The sequence below is a fragment of the Mustela lutreola genome, chromosome 16 (assembly GCF_030435805.1).
Source record: "Mustela lutreola isolate mMusLut2 chromosome 16, mMusLut2.pri, whole genome shotgun sequence".
In the NCBI taxonomy this organism is placed as follows: Eukaryota; Metazoa; Chordata; class Mammalia; order Carnivora; family Mustelidae; genus Mustela; species Mustela lutreola.
The window spans coordinates 12,646,121-12,673,593 of record NC_081305.1 but is presented as its reverse complement, the minus strand read 5'-3'; the positions used below and the strand labels follow the sequence as shown (position 1 = coordinate 12,673,593).

General features: G+C 43.9%; 1 protein-coding gene across 1 annotated transcript; it reads left to right on the top strand.

Moving 5' to 3' along the window:
• The first annotated feature begins 190 nt into the window (after positions 1-190).
• On the top strand, positions 191-27,239 carry COG4 (component of oligomeric golgi complex 4). Its single transcript, XM_059152170.1, has 19 exons — positions 191-385; positions 1,986-2,068; positions 2,770-2,884; positions 5,241-5,415; positions 6,438-6,631; positions 8,826-8,931; positions 9,648-9,805; positions 10,745-10,803; positions 11,603-11,736; positions 15,854-15,972; positions 16,547-16,713; positions 17,534-17,699; positions 21,888-21,950; positions 24,407-24,523; positions 25,097-25,189; positions 25,690-25,773; positions 26,041-26,142; positions 26,354-26,482; positions 26,683-27,239. The coding sequence occupies exons 1-19, from the start codon at positions 218-220 to the stop codon at positions 26,815-26,817; spliced, it is 2,367 nt and encodes a 788-aa protein (XP_059008153.1). The 5' UTR covers positions 191-217; the 3' UTR covers positions 26,818-27,239.
• The last annotated feature ends 234 nt before the right edge of the window (positions 27,240-27,473 follow it).

Below are 27,473 nucleotides of genomic sequence, written 5' to 3'. Positions count from 1 at the left end.
TAAAAATGTTTCTTTCTTCGACTCGACATTGAAAATTAGTTAAACATACCTTATGCCCGTCACTTTCCCAGGAGAAAAGAAATCAAACAGACCTTTTACAGTGTACTTAAAAAAAAAAAAAAAAAAACTACCCATAAATCCGTCGGGCATTTTCTTGGGCAGCCGCATGACCGGGCGCGCAAACGAGGCGGGGGCCTCGCGGGGCCGGAAGAGCGAAATGGGGACCAAGATGGCGGATCTCGAGTCCCCTCAGAAGCTGTCAGGGGTTCCTTCGCCTGAGGGGATGGGAGGAGGCTGCTGCTCGGAAATCTCTACTGAGCTCATTCGCTCCCTGACCGAGCTGCAGGAGCTAGAGGCTGTATACGAACGGCTCTGCGGCGAGGAGGTGGGGGAATGGCCCAGGGGCAGGGGGCTTAGGAGACGTCAGTTTTGGGAATTCCGGGCTGTGGGAAGTTCTCTCTCTGCCTCTGCCGAGGGAAACAAAAAAAGCACTTATTGAAGAAGGAGGAGTGTAGTTGAGTGTATCTGGGAGGATGTGACATCTCTGTTCACTTGATCTGGTGTCCCTACACTTGTTTTCCGTGTTATTTCGGCGATCTGCTTCGTTCCCTTTGATTTCCCTGGCCCTTAATCTAAGTTTTTCGGCCAGAGCAGTTAGAGTCAACTTGCTTGCTTCTCAAAGTGAGAAAGGCTCCCTTGCATTGAATTAGCCATTTAAAAAATTACGAAACGCTTTCACCGCGTTACCTCCTTTAAGAAGGAAGTCTTTGCAAAGAAACCTGAAGCGTTATAAGACTTTTGTAGGGAATGACTTGGGGGGGGGGGGTGTAGTTTTAGCGTTGGGTAAGTGCACAGCTTTGTAGAAGCTTGAGGTTTTAAGACAGGCACAACTGTCTAATCTTGAACTAGGAACTTTCATCTTTTAGACCCCTGCATTGTGTCAGGGGCATAGACTGTATTCTCTTAAGGATTCCTTGCACCCTCCATTTTCCGTGGCAACCTGATGCTGCCAGTATATTTTTATGATATCATTTGGGTTCCTTGCCACTCAGAAGAAAGAGATCTAAGGCCTGATAAAGTTTAGTAGCTGTTCCCTAAACCAAACTTTTAATTAAGTTTGAGTACAAAAGTCAGTTTCAGCGGGAGGGAGGAGGGATTATTGATATCTAAGAATATCTCCAAATATTAAATTGCACCAAGTAAAGCATTTTATGGTGACATTTTTCAGCAAGATGTGCTTTATAAAATTTAGTATTTTAACAGTCCTAAGCATGCATTCATTAAGGCAGTCAATTTTTAAGGTGAAATTAAGCCCATCTTCCAGACAGGACAATTTTAGTTCTGTATTTGTTTTTGATGACTGTCAAGGGGACGTTCCCCTCTGGATCCTACTGAACTATTTTAATAGAAATATATAGCTGATATCGATGGCTGTTAATAAACAATGCTTCACATACTCTGTTAAGCACTTTACATTTGTTACCTTGTTTGGCTCTCACAACAGTACTATAGGATATGTATTACGTTTTACAGATGAAGAAACTCAAGCATTTAAGAAGGTTAATGTCTTTTGCAGTAATGCAGTAAATAACTTTGTTGAGAGAATTATGTTTTTATCCCTTCTGGGTACTGACTGTACACTATGAAGGGACTTTTTGTAACTTCCACTTTGAAAGTTTCATTTAGCGATTATATTTTAAATGCCTTCCTGCATTAGGTACTATGCTACTTATATTGAATTAAAGTTTACTTCTGGCCTTTATGGTGTTCATCTGCTAGATGGGATAAAATATACAATAGGTAGCAGCCAGCCTGCAATGTGATACATGCAAAAAATGAAGTATTGTTGGTTAAAGTCCTAGGAGAACTCAGTGAAAGGAAAGACATTCGAAACGTGATTCACCCTTAAGCTAAGTGGTTGGGTTAGATTACTCTTAAGGTTCCTTCTGACCATTCTGATGACAAAATGCTTGTCTGTGTTTCAGAAACTGGTAGAGAGAGAACTGGATGCTCTTTTGGAACAGCAAAACACCATTGAAAGTAAAATGGTCACTCTCCATCGAATGGGGTGAGTCTCGCAGCGCTATTGTCATTCCGACAAGGTCCACTGGATGGATAAATTACTGTTTTTCCTAACTTTCTGTTGTAAAATGCTACTTGACTTTGAAATGTAGAGGAGGATTATTTCAGAATGAAATGAACACTTAAGGGTATAGTCAAGTGGTTCTCAAAAGTGTCCTTGGAAGTATCAAACTCATTGGGAAACTTGTTGGAAATGCAAATTACGAGTCGCCACTCAAAACCTACTGAATCAGAAACTTGGCGCATAGAGCCAAGGAATCTGACAAGCCTTTAACAGGCACACCCACTGATCCTGATTATGGTTCAAGGTTGAGAACCACTGTTTTTACAAACTTTGGGTATTTGCTAGGCATAAAAATTGCTCTTTGATCTCATCACCCTCTTTGCTTGTTGGTTATTGCACTTTATACTCAGCAATGGGGAGCATCTATTCTGTTTAGTAGTTATAAAAAGTCTGTTTAGGTCTGTTTAGTAGTTATAAAAAGTCATTTTTTTAATTTAGTACAGACCTGAGTTTTCAGCAAAATACTCTTTAGGAAAATCTGTGAGTAGAGTGAACTGAGCTAAAAGTTGTGGGGAAGTACAAAGACAGTAGAAGACATAGTCTCCATTTACAAAAAAAATTTTCCATCTCTTATTCCTACCTTCTGCCTCTCTGGATGTATATTTGCTGTCATGTGTCTCCAGTCCCAATCTGCAGTTGATTGAAGGAGATGCAAAGCAGCTAGCTGGAATGATCACCTTTACCTGCAACCTAGCTGAGAATGTATCCAGCAAAGTCCGTCAGCTTGACTTGGCCAAGGTAATCCTGTTGAACTTCTGATGTTTGAGTTAGTAGGGGGCAATAGAGAGGCCACCGCATTAGAAATTACAGTAGCACCATTCAATAGAAATTTAATCCAAGATAGTAAAACCCAACAGAGAGGCAGAAGAAGAGAAAACTCAAGACCAGTACATCTTATGAATAAGGACATAAAAATCCTTAGCAACACCAACAAACCAAATCTAGCACCACATGAAAAAGAATATACTATGACCAAGTGGGATTTATCCCAGGAATGCAGAGTTGCTTTAACATCTGAAAATTAGGGGCACCTGGGTAGCTCAGTCTACCTGATCTCAGAGTCCTGAGGTCGAGCCTTGCATCAGCTTCCTGCTCAGCAGGAGGCTTCCATCTCCCTCTCCCACTCCCCCTGCTTGTGTTCCCTCTCTCGTGCTCACTCTCTCTCTCTGTCAGATAATTAAATAAAATCCTTTAAAAAAAAAAACCCTGAAAATCAATTAATATATCTACCACATCAGTAGAGTAAAGGATAAAAACACATGATCATCTCATAAACTCAGAAAAGGCATAAACTCAAAAAAAACTTGTAATAAAAAGAACTTCCTCAACCTGATAAAGGCCAATTACAAAAATCCCACATCTGACTTCATACTTACCAGTGAAAGACTGGGTGCATTGCCCCTAAGATCAGGAATAAAATAAGGATGCAGCTCTTCTTTTCTTCAACATTGTACTGGAATTCCTAGCCAGGCATTTAGGCAAGAAAATGAAATAGAAATCATCCAAATTGGGCGCCTGGGTGGCTCAGTGGGTTAAGCCACTGCCTTCAGCTCAGGTCATGATCTCAGGGTCCTGGGGTCGAGTCCCGCATCGGGCTCTCTGCTCAGCAGGGGGCCTGCTTCCCTTCCTCTCTCTCTGCCTGCCTCTCTGCCTGCTTGTGATCTCTCTCTGTCAAATAAATAAATAAAAATCTTTAAAAAAAAAAAAAAAAAAAAAAGAAATCATCCAAATTGGAAAAGAATATAAACCATACATTTAACTTTAGATTTTTCTAGTAGCCATTTTTCTTCATTTTTCTATTTTTCCTCTTTCTTTCTCTTTTCTTCCTTCCTTCCTTCTTTCTTTATCTTTCTTTCAAGTAGGCTCTGCACCCAACATGGGTTTTAAATGCGTGACCCTGAGATCAAGAGTATCATGCTTTCCTGACTGAGCCAGCCAGGTGTCCCACTAGTAGCCAGTATTTTTTTTTTTCATTATTTTAAAAAGTAAAACAGAGGGTCGCCTGGGTAGCTCAGTTGGTTAGGCATCTGTCTTCGGCTCAAGTCATAGTCCCAGGGTCTTGGGATTGAACCCCACATCAGGCTCCCTGCTCAGTGGGGAAACTGCTTCTCTCTCTCCCTCTTGCTCTGTGAAATCAATCAATCAATCTTTTTAAATTCAAAAATAAATAAATAAAATATTTTTAAAATAAAAAATAAAATAGAAATAGGTGAAAATAATCTTAGTAATATGTTTTATTTAACCCATTATATCCAAAATACCATTTAAACATATGATTACTATAAAATGGTATTAATGAGACATTTTGCCTTATTTCTATACTAAATCTTTGAAGGTCAGTGTGTGTTTTACACATCTTAATTTGGACTAGCCACATTTCAAGTCCTCACTGGCCATAGAGTATTAATGACTACTGAAGTGAATAGCAGAGGATCTGAGTTCCTGAATAAGTCAGTCCCAGTCTCAGTTTTCCCCTGTGAAATACCATAACTCTTTCCAATCTATTTGTTGAGATTCTGTAAAAATAACTTACCACAAAATGCTAATAGCCACACAACCACCAAGTCACATTGTTAAGGTTTTTTTTTTTTTATACATTCTTGCTTATTCTAGGGGAACCTGACTGGCTCGGAAAGAAGAGAGCACAACTCTTGATCTTAGGGTTGTGAGTTCTAGCCCCATGTTGGATGTAGAGATTACTTAAATAAACAAAACTTAAAGAAAAAAAATCTTGCCTATTCTAAAAGAAAAATATTTTCCACATGTATCACTTATCTTATTACTTGGTTTATAATATCCTCTTCCCAAATGTTAAATACAGCCTGATTCCATTATTAATTTAATAGCATCGGCCAAATTCAAATATGGCTTATCCCTGTTCCTGTTTCCATTAAAATGAATGACCTCGTCACGTAAATAAAATTGCATGATACTGTCGGTGCTATTGATCATCATCAGTAACAGTTTTATAACTGGTCTTGGTTTTGGTTCAGGGCCTCGGGTTAACTGGATTCTCCTCCTGAATCTCCCTACCTTCTGAAGAGATGTTTTGAAAGAATAGGGCATTGTTTCTAAGCTCCAGGTCTTTTTGCAGAACCGCCTCTATCAAGCCATTCAGAGAGCTGATGATATCTTGGACCTGAAGTTCTGCATGGATGGAGTTCAGACTGCTTTGAGGAATGAAGATTATGAGCAGGCTGCGGCCCACATTCATCGCTACTTGTGCCTGGACAAGTCAGTCATTGAACTCAGCCGACAGGGCAAAGAAGGTGACATCCATCCCAAATTGTTGATTTCTATGGTCGTTACAAGTATCTGTAATCTGGTTTAAGCACCTATAAATTCTGGTTTAGTTACAAGCATCTGTAATCTGAACAAGGCAAACTCACCCAAGAAAAGGGTATCAGGCAATTTCGTTGTCTGATACTCAACCCTGTAGAGGTTGTAGACTACCCTAGGACAGGTGTTGTTATTCCCATTTTATGGAAAAGGAAACTGAATCCAGATCTATTGTTCCTCTGGCCAGTGGGTTTTCACTTGACCATATCACCTACTTACAAAATTGAATTCTTAGCCTGGCTTTCCAGGCCTTCTGTGATTTCAACCCACCCTGTCTTTCTCACTTTGTTTCATGCTGTTCACTCACGCATCCATTCCCTGTGCATGTATATAGAATACTCTGTATGCCAGAGTTTATATTACTTGCAATACCCTAGAAATATTTTTTTCATCTTTTTCTCTCTATTCCTTTGCCCATTTCATTCCCTTGGCCTGGAATGTATGTACTTGTTTTTCAGGTATCAAAACCCTGCCCAGGGCGCCTGGGTGGCTCAGTGGTTAAGCCGCTGCCTTCGGCTCAGGTCATGATCTCGGGGTCCTGGGATCGAGTCCCGCATCGGGCTCTCTGCTCAGCAGGGAGCCTGCTTCCTCCTCTCTCTCTCTCTGCCTGCCTCTCTGCCTACTTGTGATTTCTCTCTGTCGAATAAATAAATAAAATCTTTAAAAAAAAAAAAAAAAAAAAAAAAAAAAAACCCTGCCCATCTTTAAAACATAGGATATCATTTCTGGGAAGACTTTTCTAATTAACTTCAACTGAAATGTGACTTGTGGACACTTTCTTACTACACTTATACACTTAGTTTGTTATAGTTACTTGTGCACAGATCTTACTTTTTTTTTTCGCTCTATTAGAACTTCTGTATATTTCGAATGAATAGTGGTGCACAAAATGGCATGGACCCGAGAGAGTTCGATTCTTTACATTATTTCCCATATTCCTCCCATTGTGCAGGCAGCATGATTGACGCCAACCTGAAATTGCTGCAGGAAGCTGAGCAGCGTCTCAAAGCCATTGTAACAGAGAAGTTTGCCATTGCTACTAAGGAAGGGGATCTGCCCCAGGTGGAGCGCTTCTTCAAGATCTTCCCACTGCTGGGTCTACATGAGGAGGGATTAAGCAAGTTCTCAGAATACCTTTGCAAGCAGGTATGGCCCCCGATTGCTTGGTAAGAGAGTGGTATGATTCTCTGCCTGCAGACTGGGGCACTGTGTGGATCCAGTTTCTGTGGATTCTTTCTCACTTCTGGATTTAACTCCCGTTTCCTGCTCCCACTGTAGCAGGACTGGATGCATACATTCATTCAACACTTACCTAGCTATGGCCTAGACATCTACTGATGTACATTCAGTTCTGACAGGCTGAGTGAAAACATGGGAAAATTAAAATGCAAATTCTCTGACAAGCTGAATCACCCTTTTTAAGATGTCAGCCAGAAACTGGCTTCTTTTAAGAGCATTCAGCGTTGTTGGCTAGTTGTTTTCAGACTTCATAACCAGGATTGGGTCTCAAAATAAGCCACTTTGAGATGAAGGAGGTGAGGTCACTTAAGGTTAAATCCTGAAAAAGAGACAGGTTTCAGTTAAAGACTCAGCCCCTTCCCCTTGACGTTAGGTGGAAAGATGCAAATCTCAGCAGACATGTGTGCAGAGGGTTGTTTATATGTCAGAGTACATCCTGCCACCTCCCCCCCAGCAGATTCCCTGTGATAGAACACTATTCTGCATTAAGAAAAATGAGACAGGGCACCTGGGTGGCTCAGTTGGTTAAGCAACTGCCTTCAGCTCAGGTCATGATCCCAGAGTCCCAGGATGGAGTCCCGCATTGGGCTCCCAGCTCCATGGGGAGTCTGCTTGTCCCTCTGACCTCCCCTCTCATGCTCTCTCTCTCTCAAATAAATAAATAAAAATCTTTAATTAAAACAATATTTAAAAAAAAAAATGAGACAGTTCTGAATGTGCTGACCTGTTTCTTTTTCTAACATATGGTTAAGTTAAACAACTATATGCAGCATTTTTGCTTCAAATGACAGAAGTGACAATAAAATACATGTTTGTGTAAGGGTTAATAATGGTTTTCTCTGGAGAAGAGACTTAGGAGACTAAGAGACATAGATAAAGGCAGAACTGCTTTTCACTGAGCACTCCTTTATTCCTTTTGAATATTTAAGTGTGTATGTCTTAACCATTCTCAAAAATTTATAAAAAACAAAATATAAGGGGCGCCTGGGTGGCTCAGTGCATTAAAGCCTCTGACTTCAGCTCAGGTCATGATCCTGGGATTCTGGGGTCAAGCCCCACATCAGGCACTCTGCTCAGCGGGGAGCCTGCTTCCCCACCCCCCGCCCCCGCGCCTGCATTTCTGCCTACTTGTGATCTCTGTCAAATAAATAAAATCTTAAAAAATAAAATAAAATATAAGGGGGATATGTGGGGCTGGCCATTTTTTATCAGTACTTTGCCATCTTGATCTAGAAATGGCTTTTACTTTAAATCCCTTTAAAATAAATCAAATCTTGGGGCACCTGGGTGATTCAGTGGATTAAGCCTCTGCCTTCAGTTCAGGTCATGATCTCAGGGTCCTGGGATCGAGCCCCACATCGGGAATCTCTGCTCAGCGGGGAGCCTGCTTCCCTCTCTCTCTCTCTCTGCCTGCCTCTCTGCCTACTTGTGATCTCTGTCTGTCAAATAAATAAATTTTTAAAAAATTATAAAATAAATAAAATCTTAAAAGATAAATAAGTAAATCCCCTTAAAGTCCCTTCTGCAGTACCCATATTCCTTGTCCTGCTCAATGAAGCACCATTTTTGTTTAGGTGTTTAATTTTTTTTTTAGGATTTTATTTATTTGACAGAAAGAGACAGCCAGAGAGGGAAACAAGCAAAGGGAGTGGGAGAGGGAAAAGCAGGTTTCCTGCTGAGCAGGGAACCCGATATAGGACTCGATCCCAGGACCCTGGGACCATGACCCAAGCCGAAGCAAACACTTAACGACTGAGTCGCCCGGGCACTCTCAATGAAGCACCATTAATGATAACTTTGAGTTATCCTTTGAGGTGATTATTGGAAGTGGGGACTTTCTCGTTTGGGTAATGGCAATACATACCTTCAAAGAAAAGGAAAGCATTATTTATATCTTTGAATTAAAGAAGAGTTACCACTATGCTCAAGTTCTTTGTCTTGTGTGAGGCCCAGACAACTCAGAGCCCCCAAGGGATGTTCCTCTATCCTCTCTAAGCTTTCAAGCATCAAAGCAAACATGGGAAAAGAGAGTCAAGGGAGGTCTTTTTGGAAAACTAAAACTAGCCTTTGATCTGAGAATTGTGGATTTTCCACTTTTCAGGTGGCCAGTAAATCTGAGGAGAATCTGCTGTTGGTGCTGGGGACAGACATGAGTGATCGGAGAGCTGCAGTCATCTTTGCAGATACACTCACTCTTCTTTTTGAAGGTAAATCTCCTTTTCCACTCGAGAGAGACTGGAGATTTCACCACTTAACACCCACATCCTAGGTTTTCTTCTCCCCTTGCTTGCCTGATGCCTTCATTTTATTCTTATAGCTTGCTGTGTATTGATTGATACATTAGAGAATTAAATTTTTTTTTTAAGATTTTATTTATGTATTTGACAGAGAGAGAGATTATAAGTAGGCAGAGAGGCAGGCAAAGAGAGAGAGAGAGGGAAACACTCCTACTCCCTGCTGAGTAGAGAGCCCAATGTGGGGCTCAACCCCAGTACCCTGAGATCATGACCTGAGCCGAAGGCAGAGGTTTAACCCACTGAGCCATCCTGGCGACCCTGGAGAATTAACTTTTTATTTCAGTATCTAATTAGCAAAAATTAGGCTCTCAAGTCTTTTAAGCCACCCTTTCCCTCAAGACCCAAATGCTAAGAGTAAATTTAACCATAAAGTAAATTATTGGGAAGAGAGTGATGCTGATTTCTAAAGATGCTCCTGTTAAACTATCATACATAAAGTAAATGCCTTCTGATTTACCAAGCACTGTATAAAACAGACATTTGCTTAGCAATTCCCAGTACTGGCACGAACCATTTGTATTCATTTTGGAAGGTTGAGTTAGACCCCAGAGTCCTGGATAGAAGAAAGGAGTTTATTTTGTGGAGGGAATATTTGGAATCCAGCGCTCTCATTTTCTCCATTCTAGGTATTGCCCGCATTGTGGAGACCCACCAGCCAATAGTGGAGACCTATTATGGGCCAGGGAGACTTTATACTCTGATAAAATATCTGCAGGTGGAATGTGACAGACAAGTGGAGAAAGTGGTGGACAAGTTCATCAAGCAGCGGGACTACCATCAGCAGGTGAGCTGGGGAAGCTGCAGGGGGGTTTGGACACCGTGTGAGCCAGCGATACTGAATGCAATAAATTTAAGGTGCGATAGGGAAGGGACGAAAGCAGAAATAGAAAAATACGTGCCAAATGCACACTGCCTGCATCTTTCCTCTCAGCAGCTTACTTTGGATTTGAGGTCTTCTGATAATATAGTACAAGACTGAGAAAGAAGTAGAAGGGGCTTCTTGAAACAGAAACATTAGAGCACCTCTCTATCACAGAATGTGCAACAGTACCTTCTAGTGGTATAAGAATTCTATTTCTTAAGGTCCTGTTAAGTGTCAAGTCATTTGTCTCAGACTTCTCCTTAGTTCTTTAAGTGCTCACAGTAACACTTGCTTTTTTTGTGAACTTTATTTCTCCTTTCCTTTGAGCAGAGGAAGTAAGTAGGATTTAGAAATAGGGGTAGCCGGGTGCCTGGGTGGCTCAGTGGGTTAAGCCGCTGTCTTCAGCTCAGGTCATGATCTCGGGGTCCTGGGATCGAGTCCCGCATCGGGCTCTCTGCTTGGCAGGGAGCCTGCATCCCTCTCTCTCTCTCTCTGCCTGCCTCTCTATCAACTTGTGATCTCTCTCTCAAATAAATAAATAAATAAATAAATAAATAAATAAAAATCTTAAAAAAAAAAAAATAGGGGTAGCCGTTCAGCTTTATTTCTAGAACTCTAGGAGAGTAGGCAGTAGTTCATTTGAACACCATTAACATCACTTCTAAGTGCAATAATAGATTTAGATTAGAATCTAAATCAAAAGTAAATTTTTGGCTCATCATGCTGATAGCCTACTTTTGGTCTGCCTGTTAAGCAGACTAAACTTAAACATTCTTTTATGCCAGAAGTTTGGAGGGACCAGCAGGAGGGAGGTAGAAGGAGGGTGGGGAAGAACATTCTCATTTCTTTGGTATATTGCAGTTCCGGCATGTCCAGAATAGCTTGATGAGAAATTCTACAACAGAAAAAATAGAACCAAGGTAATAACCCTCTTTTTCTTAGCCCATAGGAGTTTGAATTGGTAATTGTGTATCATTCAGAGACTGCTCTGTTACTATGTGATCTGTGTTTCAGAAATACTCTGACTCAAGCTTTTATTTTTTTCTAATAAAAATATGCTTGTTAAAATTCAGACATTAAAAAAATGTATTCATTCAATCAGTAAATTTTTACTGAGTACACATTTTGGGTCAAACACTGGTCTTTGGTACTAGGGATGTGGCAGCAAGCAAAGTAAGCAAACCAGACATAATTCTTTCCTTGTGGCATCTGTAGTCTATAAAGTAGATAATAATAATACTTAACATATATATAGTATTTACTGTATGGCATACATTGTTTTATGTTTTCAAATTGGGAAGTATGAGTCCTTCAACTTTGTTAATTTTTTCAAGATTGTTTTCCTTTTCATCTGAATGGGCATGGGTCATAGTTTAATAGTGTATTCTAAAATCCCACCATAGCTAAATAAGAGGTTGGGGAGGTGTGGTTCCTTTCATGTGAAGCATAGGTAAACCACTAGCAAAACTACACCTCGCATTCTCTTATTTAGCCCTGACATTATTTTAGTGGTGAGTGGGTTCAGGTGAAACAGTAAGTAGAGTATGTGGTTGAAGCTGTCTCTGAGTATAATCGGGCCAGCAGAGCCAGTATGACTATCTGGCAGAGCTCACCCTTCTGGGCCCAGTGGGAGAGGGAGTTTGGGACTGTGTTTGCCCAGTAGTTCTTATATCTAAGAATCCAGTGTCCTCCTTCTTACTCCTGCTCCATGTCTCTTAGGGAACTGGACCCTATCCTGACTGAGGTCACCCTCATGAATGCCCGCAGTGAGCTGTACTTACGCTTCCTCAGGAAGAGGATCAGCTCTGATTTTGAGGTGGGGGACTCCATGGCCTCAGAAGAAGTAAAGCAAGGTAAAAGGCATTTCCCATATTTTCTGGGAGGGCTAGGACAGAGTTGGCATTGATCTCTTTTTTTTTTTTTTTTTTTTTTTTTAAGATTTTATTTATTTGTTTGACAGATAGAGATCACAAGTAGGCAGAGAGGCAGGCAGAGAGAGGGGGGGAAGCAGGCTCCCTGCTGAGCAGAGAGCCCGATGTGGGGCTTGATCCCAGGACCTTGGGATCATGACCTGAGCCGAAGGCAGAGGCTTAACCCTCTGAGCCACCCAGGAGCCCCTGGCATTGATCTCTTAATCACACCACACTGCTCTTGTAAGCCACAGATCTCTTAACAAAGAAATAACTAGCACTTCTTAACCTTTGTAGTCTGTGACTCCCAAAAAGACAGACTTACTGAATATTAGAATTAGACTCGCTCTATGAGACCATTTAGTCATTTTACAGGTGAGGAAAGCTAATGTCCAGAACGGTTAAATTATTTTCCTCTAATCTTTTCTCCACACCATGTTTCATTGCCAGCTCGACTTAGGGATTAGTATTTAATATTTAATATAAATATAAAATCAATAAATATAAATAGTATAAATAATAAATAGTATTCATATGTAATAAATAATATAAATAAATAGTATTTAATATAACTAAGCCAGCCACCTGGCTGGCTTAGTTGGTGGAGCATGTGACTCTTAATGTTGGGATTGTGAGTTTGAGCCCCACATTGGGTACAGAGATTACTTAAAAATAAAATCTTAAAAAATAATAATGATAAAAAATAAGTAAATAAATAAGTGATTTGCGCACATGACGTGTAGGTACACAGAACAAAAAGATATACTTAATTCCGTAAGGATACTTTCGGGAGTGATAAGAATATTCTAAAACTGGATTGTGGCTATTATTACAAAACTCTGTAAAATTACTTTAAAAAAAAATTGAAATGTACAAATACAAGGTGTGAATTTTATAGTATGTAACACTTCAGGGGCTCCTGGGTGGCTCAGTTGGTTAAGCGTGGGCCTTCGCCTCAGGTCATGAGCCTAGAGTCCTGAGATCAAGCTGTGCACACTTGCTCTCTTTCTCTCTCTCTAAAATAAAATCTTTTCTTAAAAATAACACTTTAAGGGGCGCCTGGGTGGCTCAGTGGGTTAAGCCGCTGCCTTCGGCTCAGGTCATGATCTCAGAGTCCTGGGATCGAGTCCCACATCGGGCTCCCTGCTCAGCAGAGAGCCTGCTTCCCTCTCTCTCTCTTTGCCTGCCTCTCCATCTACTTGTGATTTCTCTCTGTCAAATAAATAAATAAAATCTTTTAAAAAAAAAATAAATAAATAACACTTTAAGGGGCGCCTGGGTGGCTCAGTGGGTTAAAGCCTCTGCCTTCGGCTCAGGTCATGATCCCAGGGTCCTGGGATCGAGCCCCACTTCAGGCTCTCTGCTCAGCAGGGAGCCTGCCTCTTCCTTTCTCTCTGCCTGCCTCTCTGCCTACTTGTGATCTCTGTCTGTCAAATAAATAAATAAAATCTTTAAAAAAAAACACTTTAATACAGTATTGAGCCATAATATTGAAAAAAGAGTATATATTTTAAAGAGTATATGAAAAGAGTATGTAGTATAAAGAAAGCCTTTCACTCCCTCCCTCAGTCTCCCAGTTCCCCCAGTCACAAGTTTTAAAGGGATAAATACATTGGGAAGAAATGTGGGCCATAGTCCAGTTTCATTTACAGATTGATTCTCTGGATTTTTAAGAAGACCATTTAATTCCTGGTGGTTAAGTATATGCAGGATTCCCTGAACTAAAGACTTGAAACTATCACAGCATCTCTGGCATTCTACATGACTTTAATACATGGCAAGGGAATTATTTATATGACCCAGAATGGTATTGCTTTGATGTTTAAAGGAAGATGTATGCTCATTTGGATTTTGATGCGCATTGCTATTCATAAAGACTGTCACTGTTCAGAGCTGTGTGTCCAATACAGTAGTCACCAGCCCCATAGGACTCTCTAGATTTACATTTAACTAAAATTAACTAAAATTAAGAATTCAGTTTCTCCAGGGGCGCCTGGGTGGCTCAGTGGGTTGGAGCCTCTGCCTTTGGCTCAGGTCATGATCCCAGGGTACTAGGATCGAGCCCCGCATCGGGCTCTCTGCTCAGCAGGGAACCTGCTTCCTCCTCTCTCTCTGCCTGCCTCTCTGCCTACTTGTGATCTCTGTCTGTCAAATAAATAAATAAAATCTTTAAAAAAAAAAAAAAAAAAAAGAATTCAGTTTCTCCAAACTGAGAGTTGCTGAGGGAAGAGGGGTAGGGAGAGGGTGGTTGGGTTATGGACATTGGGGAGGGTATGTGCTATGGTGAGTGCTGTGAAGTGTGTAAAAACTCACAGACCTGTACCCCTAGGGCTAATAATACATTATATGTTAATAAAAAATTTTAAAAATTTTTTTAATTAAAAACGAATTCAGTTTCTCAATTACATTAGCCACATTTCAAGTGCTGAATAGTGGCTACCATATTAGACAACACAGATACAGAACATGTTAATTACCACAGAAAATTTTGTTGGACCACACTGGTTTAGAGAATGAAATGTAGTGTACCCAATATATTTCAGTCTTTGCCCTGGAAACTTAGGAATTTTAAGGCTTACTAGTTAATTCTAATGGGAAAGAAGTAAAATGTCCTTTGTACAAACACTTTTACTGTAGGGGTGCCTGGCCTTCTCAGTCAGCGAGAATGCGACTCTTGATCTCAGGATTGTGAGTTTGAGTCCCATATTGAGTACAGAGATTACTTAAAGATAAAAATCTTTTAAAAATTACCATAATCTCGGGCGCCTGGGTGGTTCAGTGGGTTAAAAGCCTCTACCTTCGGCTCAGGTCATGGTCCCAGGGTCCTGGGATTGATCCCTGCATCGGGCCCTGTGCTCCACGGGGAGCCTGTTTTCTCCTCTCTATCTCTGCCTGCCTCTGCCTATGTGTGATCTCTGTCAAATAAATAATAAATAAAATCTTTTTTTTTAATTACCATAATCTGCAATTACTGTGGTTTCCAGAGTTATTTCTGATAAGGACAAAACATTTAGAAATAATCCAAGTGTCTAAAGATGGAGTTTAGGGGCGCCTGGGTGGCTCAATGGGTTAGGCCTCTGTCTTTGGCTCGGGTCATGATCTCAGGGTCCTGGGATCGAGCCCTGCATCAGGATCTCTGCTCGGTGGGGAGCCTGCTTCTCTCTCTCTTGCTGCCTACTTGTGATCTCTCTCTCTCTCTGGGTGTCAAATAAATAAATAAAACGTTAAAAAAAAGTTTTAAAGTTAAAAAGTTAAAAAAAAGTTTTAAAAAATGTGGACTGTCTACCTGATAAGCTATCACACAGCCATTAAAAATAAGTAAGTTAAGAAAACAGAAGCTTTGTAGAAACATTGAAAATATTTATGATATAATCTTTTGGGGGTTTTTTTATTAATTTTGTATTTGAGTATAGTTGACATACAATGTTACATTAGTTTCAAGCATATATAATATACTTTTTTATTTTATTTTTTTAAAGATTTTATTTATTTATTTATTTGAGAGAGATCACAAGCAGGCAGAGAGGCAGGCAGAGAGAGAGGAGGAAGCAGGCTCCCCGCCAAGCAGAGAGCCAGATGCGGGGCTCGATCCCAGGACTCCGAGTCCACGACCCGAGCCGAAGGCAGCGGCCCAACCCGCTGAGCCACCCATGCGCCCCTATAATATACTTTTTTAAAAGCTTTATTGGTTTTAAATAAGAGAGAGAGCATGCGCTTTGCATGCAAGTGCACGAGCAGGAGGGGCAGAGGGGGAGCGAATCCTCAAGCAGACTCCCCGCTAAGCACAGAGCACTATGCAGGGCTGCATCTCATTACCTGAGATCATGACCAAAATCAAGTCAGGCGCTCAATTTACTGAGCTACCTAGGTGTCCCCCAGGGTGTATATGATATAATTTCTTAAAGCAGAATACAAAATTATGTCTGGACTGTGATTATAACCATGTAAATTATGTACAGACTGGGAGGAAAGACTAGAAAGGAACCTGGGAAAATTTAAACAGTCGAACTTTTTCTCTTGAGGAAGAAAAGTGAGTATCCCTTTCCTGGCTGTCCCCTAGAGCATCAGAAGAGCCTGGACAAGCTCCTTAATAACTGCCTGTTGAGCTGTACCATGCAGGAGCTCATTGGCTTCTATATCACCATGGAGGAGTACTTCATGAGGGAGACTGTCAACAAGGTAGGACAGAGGATACACTCCTTGGAAATTGGGCTTCCTGTGCAAAAAACCAGACTGGAAGAGTGGCCGAGGCATGTCACATTTCTTGGCCTGCTTTGAGAATATCCTTGCGTGCAACCGAGCAGTACCCCTTTGTATGATTAGAGGGCATTTTTAGATTTGTCCTGCTCTCCAAAGACCTAGCTAGGATGTCTTTCCCAAGAATCACAAAAGAACACCTCAGCTCCTCAGGGAGCCCTACTTGTGATCCCCTGACAGAGAGCCTACCTACTTCCGTGGAAGTATGTGAGTAAAGAACCTCAGGGAAGAAGGGCCTCTCCTGATGTCTTACATCCTGAGTAACAGGTGTCCCCAGGGCAAAGGCCCTAAATACTTAATTCTTAACATAGTCATCAGTAGGGAAATGAGCTGTTTTGGCAAGGAGGATCCACACCAGACTGTGACCAGAGTAAGCCATGTTGGGAGAAAAAAGGGCAAGTTCAAAAAGAAGCAGAACCAGAGCCTATTCCAGAACCATCTAGAACAGTGCCATGCAGAATTGGAGCCCTCACTGGCTGCTTTGCCTTTTGGTTAGGCTGTGGCTTTGGACACCTATGAGAAAGGCCAGTTGACATCCAGCATGGTGGATGATGTCTTCTACATTGTTAAGAAGTGCATTGGGCGGGCTCTGTCCAGTTCTAGCATCGACTGTCTCTGTGCCATGATCAACCTTGCCACCACGGAGCTGGAGTCCGACTTCAGGTAGGGTTGACTCCCTTTCTACTTTCTAGGAAGGAGGAAGGTCATAGTTTGATTTAATATTGATTCCTGAGGGCCCTGTTGCTTCCTTTTTTTTTCCCCATATGATTCTAGTTCATTGCTATACAGGATAAAACTCCTATCCATGGTACAACATCCTTGGGTCCAGGCAGCTGTAGAGCAGCCAGATATCTTACAGGCTGCATCTGTGCTCCTTGAACTGGACTGGAGGGGTTACTGGCCCTCAGACCTAGGAAAGAGAACAGTCAGCTCAGCTGAAGGCAGTAGGTATAATATAGCAATCATAGTTACCATTGCTACAAACCAAGCACTATACTAATTTCCTGCTCTCATTCAGTCCTGAGAACAACCCTATGATGTAGGAACCATTACCTCTCTTACAGATGAGGAAACTAGGGCTCCGGGAGAGCAGGCACCTCATAAATGGTGGAATATGGAGTGAAGCCCAGAACTGACTCCCAAAACCTGTTCTCTCACCACTTAATGGTACTGCCTTTCACTAAGCTCTGTGCCTCCTCTTGCGTTTGTTGGAGCTCAGTGGCGGTAACTGAAATCCTCATAGGAAGCCAAGAACTGGCCAATATCCTCTATATGTTCTGGTCATATCAATGCCCTTAAAGGGGCATTGGTCTCTCTCATACCCTGGATGCTCCAGTTCTCCTACAATGGTCTCAAGGATTGGTTATTCTCGCAAAAGAGCAGCTCATGCCGCTGGGTTAGGGTCGTGCGCCCTCTCTTCCACCGTCCTGGAAGCAAGATCGAGTGCTGTCGATCTCCATATGCCATTCTGCTTCCCTCCCAGAGACGTTCTGTGCAACAAGCTGCGGATGGGCTTCCCGGCCACCACCCTCCAGGATATCCAGCGAGGGGTGACGAGTGCCGTGAACATCATGCACAGCAGCCTCCAGCAAGGCAAATTTGACACAAAAGGCATTGAGAGCACTGACGAGGCCAAGCTGTCCTTTCTGGTAGGTAGCCCCATAGGTTGGGAGCTGGTCCATTTATTTCAAGAGGTTAAATTATGACCTCTAAGCCACAGTGTAATTAGCTTTCAACTAGAGACTTTTCATCCATTCCCTCTGTAGAAGGAAAACTCCTCCTTTAAGGAAAGCTCCCTCTAGAAGGTTCTGAAACCACTTCTTATTCAGGGACCTATTTCTGAGCAATCCAATCCAGGACATCGCTGTTCCCTGCCTGGAAGGCTGGGCTCCTCAGCTCTCCCAGGTGCTCATTCCCAAGAGCACTAGGAAGCTGTTCCTGAGGCTCCACTGAGTATCAAGCCTGGGTTGCATCTGCCACAGAACCGACGGTAATATCTGTGCCAAGCCTCCAGCCCACTTCTCTGAGGGAAGTCCCACAACATGGAGGGGTACTGATCATTTAGGCCTAGCAGGGTGGTTTTCCTAGCACACTTCTTAGGCTTTCAACTTCCTCAGAAAGATGACCTTTTTGAAGCTCTTAGCCAGAATGACGGACAACATGAAGCAGTGTCTTACCAGTTGTATGACAGCTGGGAAGGGAAAAGCATGGAAGGATGAAAGGGCTTATACAAGGTTAACGGCCAGTTTGTGATGAGTCAAAAGAATATAGATGAGTGCTGAGCCTGTGATCAGCCCTTCCTGGCATGTGCTGTATTGGCATGAGTGGTGACAGTGCTGTCAGAGGTCCTTCTGCTCCACCCCCATAATGGCCAGGCTCTTGAGTCTTCTTCGTTCCTGGGGTTCAGAGCCTGAAGGAAACACCCAACAATAGAACTCTCCATTTGTAGCCTACAAAGAGAGTCTCTGGACACCCTGGGGTTAGATGCCAAGTCTGTACCTTTTTTTTTCTCCATGGAAGCAGGGTCCTTGGCTTTTATCAGCTTCTTAAAGGTATCTGTGACCCCCGAAAGAGTTAAGAGCTGTTGTTTATGGAGACAGTAGCATAAACATACTAATATCCACCCACCTGTGCAAGTTAACCCACAGTGACTCATCCTGAGGCAGATTCAGTATGGAGGCTCTTTAGGCAGCCCCACTGTCTTCCTGTCACTGAAAATATTGTCCCTGAGCATGGGTTCTAGTGATTCGGGATGTCCTGGTTGTTTCCAAGAAAGAGGATCAGCTCCAAGAAGCTTCTGAAATCCGACACCTTTGGAAGACTTTGCCAAAATGTCTGGCAGCCAGTTCCCTATGATCACGAACTGACTTAAATTTTTCATTATATTTGCATTCATTTCATTTTCTACCGAACTTACTTTTATTCTTTCATTTCTCTGCTCAGAAATGACCACCTAGCTGCTGACCACCTCAGAGCTCTGCCCCTTCACGTGGTGGTTTGTTGACAGCTTCCGGAGTCTGACCCATCCTGCCACACTAGTGCTGTTCTTCTCCCCTTGGCCCCACAAGTCCCCATGACACTGGCTGCCACACAGACAGCTTCATTGTTTGAGGGCCCAGAAGATAAGGCCAACAAGAAAGGTGATGCTAAATGCTTTGTGACAGGTTTCCCGTTTTCCCAACGCCATCTACTTAAAATGTCATCACTCCCACTGCGGCACTTATTTCTTATGTCACCTTGATTCATTTGGCTGTCAAGATGAATTCCCCATCGGTGCTGACAGATCAGTCACCACGAACCACGGATAAGCCCAGTGAATCCATGCTTACAAGGACTGTCAGTAAAATGAAACTTTGAAATCAATAGCTTTTGACCTCAAATCCATTTTCCCCTTATGATAGATTTTTCTTACACCCTTAAATGTCTTGGAAACATTTAAGTTGTGGCCTTCATCCTTGAGCTGTCGTGACAGTGCACTTATTTCTCTGCAGGCTTGTGATGTGAGCAGCCTTGTGTGTGGCATGCTAACGAAGGCTTTATAAGTCTTACCCATCCCCCATGAAAGTGGCCTCAGCACTGTCAGCAGCAAGATCTTTCAGTATTGGCTGCAGGACAGTGATGAGGGAAGCACTCTTGGGGACACAAGAGGGATCATCCTAATCTCAGTCCTTGGAGTTCTAGAATTCTTCTTTTATGCCCAAATCCTGAAGCCTCTGACTCATCTCTTGAAAACTGGTCCTCCCTGCCTTACCCCTGCCTTCATGGTCATGCCCCCAGCACACCAGTTCAGAGAGAGTATGATCCTCCCAAACTCTGTAATTCCACCCCCGCACAGCCTCTAGATTAGTATTCCCAAACCACATCTGTGCGCATCCAGCATTCACCTGGTAGGTAGTAATCCTCGGTGCCACGCCGTTGTCCACAGTAGAGCGTGGCTTCCAACTTCTAGTCTGACTTCACTCACCTCTGCAGCTTTACCTCTTGCCATTTCCTGCACATATCTGTACACTAATTCTGCTGATTCCCAAATACCTTTTGGGGTTTTCTGCCACTCTGCAACTGTTTGTTTTCCCTTCTGCAGAACACATTCATTTACTCATTCATTCAACAAATACTTACTGAGATGCTTCTGTGTATTAGGCACTGCTCTAGGCTCTGGAACTGCACTGCACAATGTAGCAGCCAGTAGGCAGAGATGGCTATTTAAATTTAAACCAATAAATAAAATCTTAAAAAAAAAAAAAAAAAAAGGCTGGGGGGGATGCCTGTGTCTGCCTTCTGCTTAAGTCATGATCTCAGGGTCCTGGGATCAAGTCCTGCATCGGGCTCCTTGCCCAGCAGGAGGCCTGCTTCTCCCTCTGCCTACCTCTCCTCCTGCTTGTGCTCTGACAAATAAATTTTTTTAATAAATAAATAATAAATTTAAACCAAAAATCCAGTTCCTAAGTTGTACTAGCCATATTTCAAGTGTTCATTAGCCTCATGTACAGATGGTTAGGGGCTACTGTACTAGACAATTAAGATATAGAATATTTCTATCATCAAGAAAGTTCTGTTGGGCAGCGTTCTACTAGAGATATAGCTCTAAAGAAAACAGAATAGATCCCTCCCTTTATGGAGCTCTCATTGTAGCGGGAAAGGCAAACAAAATACTACTGGGTAATCCTAAATACCATTAAGAAAATATCAAAGAGGCCTGACAATGCACTAAAGAAAGGCCGATGCGGGTGGAGAAATGTACTCACCCTCATCTTGTCAGAATTACTCCAGCCTTTTGGAGCTGAATTAAGTTCATCTCAGTCACCAATTTCTTCCAAGGAGCTTTCCTTGAATGCCTTAGACCAAAATGTTTCTTTCTTCTAAAATGACCATAGCAGTGTGCCTTAATCATCACTTTTGTTACACGCTGCTTTTTATGATTCCTATTTCTGCACCAAGCTTATAAGATGATACAGTTATGAAAGAAGGAGCTCTTAGCCAAGAGTAGGGAGACCTGATTTCTATTTCAGGCTGTAGCCCTGTGGCCTGTCACAAACTTTCTGTCCTCTCATCCTGCTTTATTCTGCATTGTGTTTATTGTTATCTGATATTTCTAATCTCACTTGCCTTCTGGAATATGAACTCTATGAGAGGGTAGATCCCAGGAAACTTTTCTTTTTTAAGATTTTATCTATTTGACAGAGAGACCATGAGCAGGGGGAGGGGCCTACGGAGAAGCAGATTCCCCACTGAGCAAGGAGCCACACATGGGGCTCGATCTCAGAACTCTGGGATCATGACCTGAGCCAAAGGCAGATGCTTAATGGCTCAACTGAGCCACCCAGGTGCCCCAGAAAGCATTTCTTTTTTTTTTTTTTTTTTTTTTTTTTTTTTAAATTTTTTTTAAGATTTTATTTATTTATCAGAGAGAGAGAGGGGGGGGGAGAGAGAGCGAGCACAGGCAGACAGAATTGCAGGCAGAGGCAGAGGGAGAAACAGGCTCCTTGATGGCATTTCTTAAACGAATGTCAGCCTTTGCCTCACTGACCTGGGCTTGGAGCTAAGGACTTCTCCCAGACCTGTGTGCCTAGACATGGGACAAAAAGTCCTGAAACCTTGGGTCACTACCCCTGACATTAGATGGCTTTGCTGTCTTAGTGTCAGTCACAGGAGAAAGGGCAAGCCTGGTTCACCATTCGGCCCAATCTAAGACCTGAGCACCCTTCCAGATGACCTTGCTGTGTGTGTTCCTTAGCGCTCCTCTGAGCCTCAGGAGTACAGCTGTCAGCCAGTCTGGCACTGGAGTGGTTCAGACACCAGTGAGCAGGAAGTCACATTCCTCTGTCTTCATCTCCCAGGTCACCCTGAACAACGTGGAAGTGTGCAGTGAGAACATCTCCACCCTGAAAAAGACGCTGGAGGTATGGAGGACATTGCCTGTCAGCTGCAGCCTCTCTGGGCCTGCCTGTGCAGGGAGGGCTGTGCACTGGTTCTGGTGGGGACTGTGCGTCCCCTGGCACGGAGCTAGTCTTCCTTCAGAGCACCAGAGGGGATTCGTTCGTGATCAGCCCACCAGTTGGAAGATCAGAATTCAAATTAGCACTTCCAGCACATACTGGGCCTGTGACCTCAGGCAAGTCCCTTAACTCCCTGAGCCTCAACACTCATCAGATCTCCTTCCTGCCCTCATTTGGGTTTATTGGGGGCATAATTAAAAAGGGATTGAAAGCACTTTAAAAAATTATAAAGTCCTATAAAAATACTAGGAAATTAAGGTGAAATAAGGTTTACCAAACCTGCTACAAAGCTGTTGCTGTTACCATTTTTTTTTTAAAGGAAGACTGCACAGTGTGGTGTAAATTGCTAGGGTTTGGAAGTCAGATCCCCCTGGGTTCATAGCTCTGTTTGACCACTGACCAGCTGTGTGGCAGGAGGTGGGTTCTCTAACCTCCTGGAGCCTCAGTGTCCTCATCTATAAATAGGGAGAATGATATCTGCCTCACAGAGTTATTACAAAAATGGAATGTAATAATATAAAATACCTGGTTTGTAAGAGGCATGTCGGGGTAGTTAGTAACTGTACTAACAGTTAATAACTAATAATAGCACAAGACAATTATGCTGCTAAGTATTAGAAAATGAAGGGCCAACTCTCCCTCACTCCAAAAGTCTGCCTCTGGGAGAGGAGGGGAGCCAGGGTCCTGCCATCCCAGCGGACACTGAGTCCGAGGAGGAAACGTTACTGCAGAGACACAGGGCTCAGTGCACAGGCTGATTGTGAGTGTTGGCTTAGGGATGGGCAGACTGAGGGGGCCAGGAGCCAGCACGGGGGGCGAGATCCTTGTAACTGATGCAGTTCCTGAAGGAGGCTGAGAGAGAGCAGCCAGGTGGGAGATTCAGATTAGAAATTTACCCCCCAAAAGGCCTTAAAATGGAATATAATAAGAGTGAACCAAAAGCATAGTGTTCGTCACACAGTACCTGTTTGCCAGGATAGCGGTCATCATTGTTGAGTCACAGCACCTTTTAGATTGTATTCCTGACTTTGTCCTTAAGATTTTGTCCTTAGGATATTGAATTTGGAAGGAGTACTTTGGGAAATGTTAGAAATTTAGACCTGAGCCAGCAGAATTAGCAAGTGAAAGAAAAGGGTAGCAAAGAGTTGAGAAAACTGTTCCCATGAATCCCACCCACCTTAGACGTGCATTTCACGCGTGTTCTTCCTGAACCGCACCAGCAGCCCTTCGGGACAGGTCAGGTAGCATGAGGAGGTTACAAGGCCAGGCAAAGACAGTGTGTGTTCAGCTGCTGTGGAACTGAGGGCTCCCGCCAGCTGCATCAGACCCCTTGCAGCTAGCTCTTCCGCACTGCTGCCTGCATAGCCAGAAGCGCACAGACTTCTAAGGAGCTCCTGGCAAACCAAAACTTGGTGAGTTTCAGGCAGCTCCACTTGTGATGTTCTCCATACCTAGGCTGTTGTACAGGCGTTAGGAACAGGCACTCTGCAGCCAGGATCCCAGCTCGAATCCCAGCTCTACTACTTAACTACTGGGTGGTGTTAGACCAATTACTAACTTCTCTGTGTTTCCTCATCTATACAAAGAGATAGTAACAGTACCTACTTCTTAAGACAGGTACCTTAATTAATAAAAGTTAAATATTTTAAATAGGGCCTGGCATACAGTAAGCACTTAAAACTTAGCTACGATCATGATGATCTCCCTTGGGCACCCAGACCAAATTATTTTATTTTGTTATAAAGATTTATTTATTGGGGTATCTTGGTGTCAAGAGTCAGACACTCCACTGACTGAGCCACCCAGGCACCCCAGGACCAAATTATCTAAAAAGCAGAAACTATAACATTAAGGCTCGCATCACCTGAGTGTCTACTGCTTGCCAGGAGCTGTGCTAGGCACTTCATGCATCATCTCCTCCAACTCTCCCAACTACCATAGGGACAGGAATTTGTGTTCCCATTTTATAAACAGGGTAATTGAAGCTCAGAAACTTTTTAAATCACTTGACCAAGGTCACTCAACCAATATGTAGCCAGAATTTGAAGCTAGGAATGGCTGGCTCTAAAGGTATAAAAAAACTTCCGGTTTTTATGTTTTTTATTCATACCCCCTGATACCAATACTCTCATCTTACAAAGGGAGAAATGAGAGCCAAGTGGCTAGCCACTGGGATAGAATCCAAGTTTTCTGAAACCTCTCAAGGACTCTTGCCTAGGAGTGTAGTGGACTGTAGCTATTCCCAGGGAAAGCTGAAGTCGGAGAAATGGCTGCTTGCACATGGGCACCTTCCCCACCCTCCCCGCACCCGCACATCCCAGCCATGCTTGGAAGCCTGATAACTGGGTACTCTCCCCTAGAGTGACTGCACCAAGTTGTTCAGCCAGGGCATTGGAGGGGAGCAGGCCCAGGCCAAGTTTGACAGCTGCCTTTCTGACTTGGCTGCCGTGTCCAACAAATTCCGAGACCTCCTGCAGGTAAGCCCCAGGATCAGTTGTTGACTGAATCCTGTGCCTGTGTGTTGCTCTGAGAATATTGTTATTGGTTTATTACGGGATCAATATATATAAGGAACAAGGAGAAGTGAGGGAATAGCATGTAAGATACTGAGCTCGTGTGAGTCCCTTGAAGATTCGTTTTTCAGCAGTTGTCATCCTGACAAGCCAGCATTGTGGTCCTTTTGAGTCTCCACTTGGCCCCCAGTGCCAAGAGCCCAGAAAGGTGCTCAGAGGAAGTGCAGCCACATGGTTACTCAGACCTGCAGCCTGGCCTTAGGCAAAGGTGCTGCCTACTATCAGGTACTCAGAAATCTCTTGAATTTGCCAAACCAACCCCATAGCCTAGACCTGAATTGGCACAAATCTGGAAAGGAACAGGTTGTTTATGACCTCTTCGATTAGCATTTTCTGGTAGACTTTGGACAGGCTCACAGAAAAACCAGAGAACTAGACTAACACCGTGGCAGTCACAAGATGGATGGAGCAGAAGAAAGGAAGGGCAAGGTATATGCATCTTCTGTGTCTGATGTGTCTCTGCCTCTCTTTCCGCAGGAAGGGCTAACGGAGTTAAACAGCACAGCCATCAAGCCGCAGGTGCAGCCTTGGATCAACACCTTCTTATCTGTCTCCCACAACATCGAAGAGGTCAGCCTGACCATAGGCAGCCATCAGGCCCAGAATTATTCCTCATTCTCCAGCTCCCTGGCTGGAGGGCAGTGGAGCTGTCTGAACAGACCGGCCCTTCCCTGCCCCTTTGGCCCACTTTCCTCACTCTGGCAGACGAGGTTCTTCCCAGGAAACAGGTTGTTCCTGCAGACAGACAGGCTCTGAAAGACACCTGTAGGGGGTTTTCCATGACCTGGCACATCCTCTTTTATTAAGCTTTTTGCCCTATCTATCACACTTAAGAGCTTTTTTCTTAGCCTAATGATGTCATTCCTGCAGAACATGAGATCCAAAAGGAAATAAAATGCCAGGAGCTTTAGCATATATCAGCTTGGATGTCCAAGCTGCTTCACCTGGATGAGTCAGAAGCTAGAGAGGAAAGACCTCTTCCTCTGTTTTCTTAGAGGGGTGAAAGTGGGGGGTAGGGTGAATGGTACTTTCTGGAGAAACTCCCAGTGACCCAGCTTGTTTCCTGACAGGAAGAATTCAACGACTATGAGGCCAATGACCCCTGGGTACAACAGTTCATCCTTAACCTGGAGCAACAAATGGCGGAGTTCAAGGTAAGCAGGGGCTGAGAGACCGGGTTATGGAATTACCCACTTCTGCCCAAATCAGCAGCCTTTGGCTTCTTATCACACTCCACTGGGAACCCCGAAAACGCTTCCAGGCCCCAGCCTGTAGACATACTCCAGCCTGTAGACATACTGTAGACATCGGGGACGATGGCCTCTTGTAACTGTGCTTACTCCCCCCACCCCCAAAGACTCCTGTTGGAGGCAGAGGGGCTTAGGTACGACTCTTGCTTATGTCTAACCTCTTGTGTGCAGGCCAGCCTGTCTCCAGTCATCTATGACAGCTTGACTGGCCTCATGACCAGCCTTGTTGCAGTCGAGTTGGAGAGAGTGGTGCTGAAATCCACCTTTAACCGGGTAAGGTCCAGGGAGTACAGGTCCCCAGCTCTTGTTTTTCCTCTGAGGAAGACAAGACCTGCCATCCTAGGCCTTGCATCCCCTCAGTCTGCTGCCTGCAGCTCCCTGCACATCCAGCTGCAGTCCTGCCCTGGCATCTGAGGCCTTGGAGCTGCCTGAGGCACAGGAGGGCCAGGCCTTGAACGCTGGCTGAGCTTGCGCTCTCTTGCAGCTGGGCGGTCTGCAGTTTGATAAGGAGCTGAGGTCACTCATCGCCTACCTTACCACAGTGACCACCTGGACCATCCGAGACAAGTTTGCCCGGCTCTCCCAGATGGCCACAATCCTCAATCTGGAGCGGGTATGTGTGGCTCCCTTGACCTGGTGAGGGAAAGGTAATTGGGAAGAGAGGCAGAAACAACATTTGGATAGACTCTTCTCAAAACCAAGTGTCCACCAGCAGCCCAGCACTACAGAGCATCTTCTTCCTGGGCACCGCCCTGCTCTGTCTTCTCTCAGGGTAGCCTCTCATTGCTGACTTGCCAGTGTTCTTCCTCACAGGTCACGGAGATCCTAGATTACTGGGGCGCCAACTCTGGCCCACTGACATGGCGCCTCACCCCTGCCGAAGTACGCCAGGTGCTGGCTCTGCGCATGGACTTCCGCAGCGAGGACATCAAGAGGCTGCGCCTGTAGCCGTGGCCCATCTGGCCTGTCATTCTTCAGGCTCTGTTCCCTAAGTGGCCACGGCCAAGTAGCTGAGCAAGGCTGTCTGGCTTGGGGAGCTCTGACAGCACAGACTGTTCCACTGCAAACAGCAGGAAGTAAGGCCCAGCTCACCCTGCTGTCTGTACTCAGGCCTGTCTGCATGGTGCTTTGCAGGTAGCCTCCCCCCACCAAGAGAGGTGAGTCCCTCGGGCTCCTAATTATGTGGGAAAGCCAAGGCAGGCCAGCTTTCTGCATGGGCAGTCATTCTCTCCTCCTTAGACACTACAGCAAACAGGCTGCCTCCCAGCCAGCCCTAAAGGACTGGGTATATCTGGGGCCCCGGGGAATTAGGTTTACTCTGAAAGGCTGTGATGTTTATGATCACCCTGAATAAAGACACTCCTTGGAGAGATGCCAGCGTGCTGTTTCCAGGGAGGGCTGGATGCTACATGGTAAGACAGGTCCACAGTTGCACTGAAGTGTGAAAGCAAAAGCCTAAAGCCTCAGCCTCCTCCTGCACTCCAAGGGGTACACAGCCACCGTCAGGACCCACATGAAGCACGCACCTCAACCTCCTCTAATCCTGGATCCTCATGCCCCTCCTGGGCCCTTAGCACCAGGAGCTGGATCATCTCAGGGGCAGT